Source organism: Berghia stephanieae, unplaced genomic scaffold, assembly GCF_034508935.2.
Source record: "Berghia stephanieae isolate SIO BIC M18660-M18661 unplaced genomic scaffold, UCSD_Bste_1.3 scaffold2480, whole genome shotgun sequence".
Classification (NCBI taxonomy): domain Eukaryota; kingdom Metazoa; phylum Mollusca; class Gastropoda; order Nudibranchia; family Aeolidiidae; genus Berghia; species Berghia stephanieae.
The window spans coordinates 1-4,103 of record NW_027623601.1 but is presented as its reverse complement, the minus strand read 5'-3'; the positions used below and the strand labels follow the sequence as shown (position 1 = coordinate 4,103).

The 4,103-nt window shown below is 35.3% G+C and overlaps 1 protein-coding gene across 1 annotated transcript; it reads left to right on the top strand.

Moving 5' to 3' along the window:
* Positions 1–1,070: 1,070 nt before the first annotated feature.
* On the top strand, positions 1,071–4,062 carry LOC144961450 (coiled-coil domain-containing protein 85C-like; the record flags this gene model as incomplete). The annotated part of the gene is given in 8 exon segments (XM_078894627.1): positions 1,071–1,081; positions 1,233–1,332; positions 1,334–1,432; positions 1,434–1,511; positions 1,975–2,191; positions 2,729–2,802; positions 3,258–3,332; positions 3,980–4,062. Coding segments are annotated over 8 exon segments (737 nt in total), but the record flags the coding sequence as incomplete, so codon positions are not given.
* Positions 4,063–4,103: the final 41 nt, after the last annotated feature.

Here is a 4,103-nt window from a genome sequence, read left to right as displayed (position 1 = left end):
ACCCACAGAAAAAGATGAGGCTTCTCATCATATTTTATGTGAATAGACACTAATAAACTAATTAAACTAATTTGCATTTTTTGAACCATCGTTGTAAATGTTTGAATACAACAAAAAAGCTCTTTTATGGGGACTGCCATTGTCAATTTTCGTCCCTTAAAGCGGCGGACCATACCAATTAAGTGGCTGGAAATTCGAAAGGGTACGTCTTTTTATAAAGAAAAAATTCAGTTCCCAAAGAATCATCCCAATTAAGTGGCGTCCCCAATACCGACTTGAACTGTATATATATATAACTGTATATTTTATAGCTGGTTTTAAAGTGGATAGAGAACAAGCAAACATTTTAGATGTAAAAATCTATGTCAAGATCGGTGTCTTGTTATTTTTACCCCTTCACCATGTTCTGTAAGGGAACATGGATTCATTAACATTTTGAATTTTTACAAATTCATTGAGTTGATGACTTCAACTGCCATTTTTACAATTTCATTGAGTTGTATAACTTCAACTGCCATTTTCTTCTCAGATGATGCCAGAAATGGACTGGGACAGCCAACAGCACCCCAGTGCCCCCTCCACACCCAACAGCTTCTCTAGCAGTCAACAGGAAACAGCAATCCTGCTAGAATGGAGAAAGTACCCACTTTAAAGCAGATCTCGCCTAGCCATCTGTCACAGCCTTGTCAAAACTGTCAGATGAGGATCTCAGAAGAAAAGGTCAGGAGAAATTTGAAAAGCAATTTTCTTTGGTTGTTTGAAGTGGGAGATCATATTTAGTAATAATTTACTACTTCAGTTTTGATCAAGAGATATACGTTAAGCCATAAAGCACAGTTTAGTAATTTTTAATATTTTGAGGTCACTATCAAGTAAAATATTTTCACGTTCACAAACCTAATCTAAAGCTCACCGTTTTAGCTGAAAATAGAATAGACGGGTTTGAACGGTATTTAAATCCAGTGGGTACTTCATTTATAAAAAACATGCTTGTAATGAGTTGATGGAAATAGCAAATACATGCCTATGCCTGTTTCCCTCATCCCACTATTATTTCAATTATATTATAAATGATTATAACGTATATATAGCACTGAAGTGAATGCTCTACCACTGAGCTATCAGTACCCTGTTATACACTTATGTTGATTTTATTGCTGATTATCTTCTATGACAACTTGATAACTCTGACATAAGAATTCTCCCTTTTCACTTCATTTTGTTTTGATCAGGAAGGAGGACTTGTTGATGATGCTACGTCGAATGGAAACGGATTACAAACATTTGTTGGGTGAACATGGGAATGTGGTCAAGGATGTGAACAGGCGGCTACCAGATATTTATCTTAGAGTCAAGGAACTTGAAGGAGGTCAATCAGAAATTACAGGATGACAATCAGGAACTGCGGGACTTGTGTTGTTTTCTCGATGATGGACAGGCAGAGAGGTCGAAAGCTGGCTAGGGAGTGGCAGAGGTTTGGCAGGTATACACCCAGTGTCATGAGGAGTGAGGTGAGGAAATGCTTTTTTAATAGTTGAGTTGCCATAAATAGACAAAACACCTTTTTACCGTTCTGGTTGGAAAATTTAAAGTTCATTGATCATTAGATTGGGGGACAAAGTGGCGTGTGGTTAAGGCGTTGTACTGTGACCCTGAAGGTCCTGGGTTCGAGCCTGCATCAGGTACTTTCATTTTTTTTTTTTCTGTGGGCAAGATTATTAATCCCAATTTGCTCACTTTGGACATCATAGGTAATTCTGTTTGTAATAGACATCTTGTTTGATGGATTATCTAATTCCTTTCTGGAATACGTAGGCGACGGTATCTTTTGATGATGCCATGGTGGAAAGGCGTCATTTAAAAAATCATTAGATTAAGATGAATCCCAACTTGTCAAAAAGTCTCATACCTCTTTGAATTAGTTTGGTTCAAGTGATGCAATATTCCATTTTACATTTCATATTGAAATTTCAGGTAGCAGTTTACCAAGAGAAACTTAAAGAGTTAGAACAACGGCAAAGTGAGCTGGTGACAGAAAATGTGGAATTGAAGGAACTGTGCTTATTTTTAGATCAGGAGAGAACGCGAATCACAGGAGATCGGGATGAGGGTGATGGCAGCAGTAATGGGACAACGACAGGTCAGGAAGAGGGAATTGTGGGTAATGAGACCAATGGAACATCCATCATAGGTAAGAACCAGTGAGGACTTCGTTCCAGAATTGGGTTTGTCATCATGGGTTTGTTTATGAGATCTTTGCAATTTATAGGTAGTTTCATTTAGATTCTTAAACCTTGTAGTCAAATGTTTGTTACATTTTTGAAAAGTATATTTTTTTCCTTTTTCTCTTTTGGTTCAGTCACAAAATTATTCTATGAATTTCTTGAGTCCATCATAATTATGCCAATTATACAGATTGGGGTGGGGTGGAATTTGACTTTCTGCCACCAGATTGAAACTTTTAATAAAATTTTAGAGGATAATTTTTTGAACTGGTAGAAATGGCTTTAAAAAAAAAAAAACTCTGTTGATCTGTGGCTTTATTGAACTGCTTTACATCTTCACTTGAATCATTTTAAAGAAATTATGTAAATGTGGCTTTCAAGGAAGATATTTCATATTTATTGCTTATTACAGATTTATACATGGTGAATGGTTCGGATATGAAATATTTACAAAGTTTTTACTGTTTTCTTTTGCTTTTTTTTTTTTTTTTTTTGTGTTCTAGGGTCATCTAGCTACTTACGAGATTTGGAGTTGAAAGTACAAAAACTTGAAGAGGAAAAAACGTTTTTAGCACAGGTTTGTTACATTGATTAAAAAATGTTCTATGGTTTTCATGAATTGCCTCTACTCATTTTTCTCTTGAACTAAGAATTTTATATCAAAATCGTCATTTCATTTCATTTCAAATTTATGTCTGTTTTTCCCTGGTTACGGGTACTTGTCCTTGGTAAGATTACTGCATGCCCCTCCACTATCAAAATAAGACAAGATAAAGGATCATTTTTTTTTGCATGGTCATGTTTATTTTAATTTTATTAAAAAATTTTTTAATCAGGTTAGGATTATTTAATAGCTCAAAAATACTTAGTTGATGATGGACTAATTGAAAAGAGAGATATTTATAGATTGGTATTGTGATAAAAAAAATTGAAAATGTCAATAAAATCTTTTTAAAAGTATTTGGTTCAAGAAACTGACAAACTATCATGCATAATATTTGTTATAGTAAGTTTGACGCAACATATTCACAGGTTCCCGGGAAATCGGGACCATGTCTGGAATTTTTCTGGGAGTCTGGAGGTTGGGGAAAAGTAGGGAAATTGCTGGTACAAATGTGTCAGTTTGTGTGATTGATTTTTAAAGTTTTTCTTTATTAGATGTCACTTGTATTTAAATATAAGTCCTTCAGAGCCATTAGGCCCTTAGGAGTCTCAGTTTATCTCGGTTTCTTAGCGTGAAAGGATAATAACAATTGCTCGCCACCCTTTGGATAGGACACTAGTCTATCGCAAAGTTCTTTTGCCCGATCTAACAGACCCCGCTACCAATCACTGCTGAGTGGTCAGGGGGGTCAGAAATTCTTGACTGCACCTTGGATGATCTCATTCCCTTTGATTAGGAAGCGAGTGCTCTACCAACTGAGCTATCGGGACCCCCACTTGTATATATGACTTACTTTTTTTTTACCAATAATTTTCTGTTATTTAGAGGATTTGCATTTAAAAATTTTGCAAGTAAGCGTGGAATATCATATTTTATTCATACTTTCACAATTTGTTACAGAGGGGTTGTGATAAGTATAAACAAAACTGAACCCAACATCTTTGATAAGGAGACATTCGATCTGAAAATTAAATGGGTTATAAAGATATCTTAAATAATTGGCTATTTCTCTTTACACATCATTAAAATCTGTACTCTTTTTTTATTTTCTGCAATGATCCTGATTTCTTCCATTTTTTATTCAACTCAGCTTGCAGAAAAATTTTGGGTCAGTAAAACTGCCCTCCTTATTTTTGCCCCATCTCCATATTTTTATCTCAAACTGATGTACAGGTTGGGAGCTGTGTGACATTGGGGGCCAAATCAGTATAGTC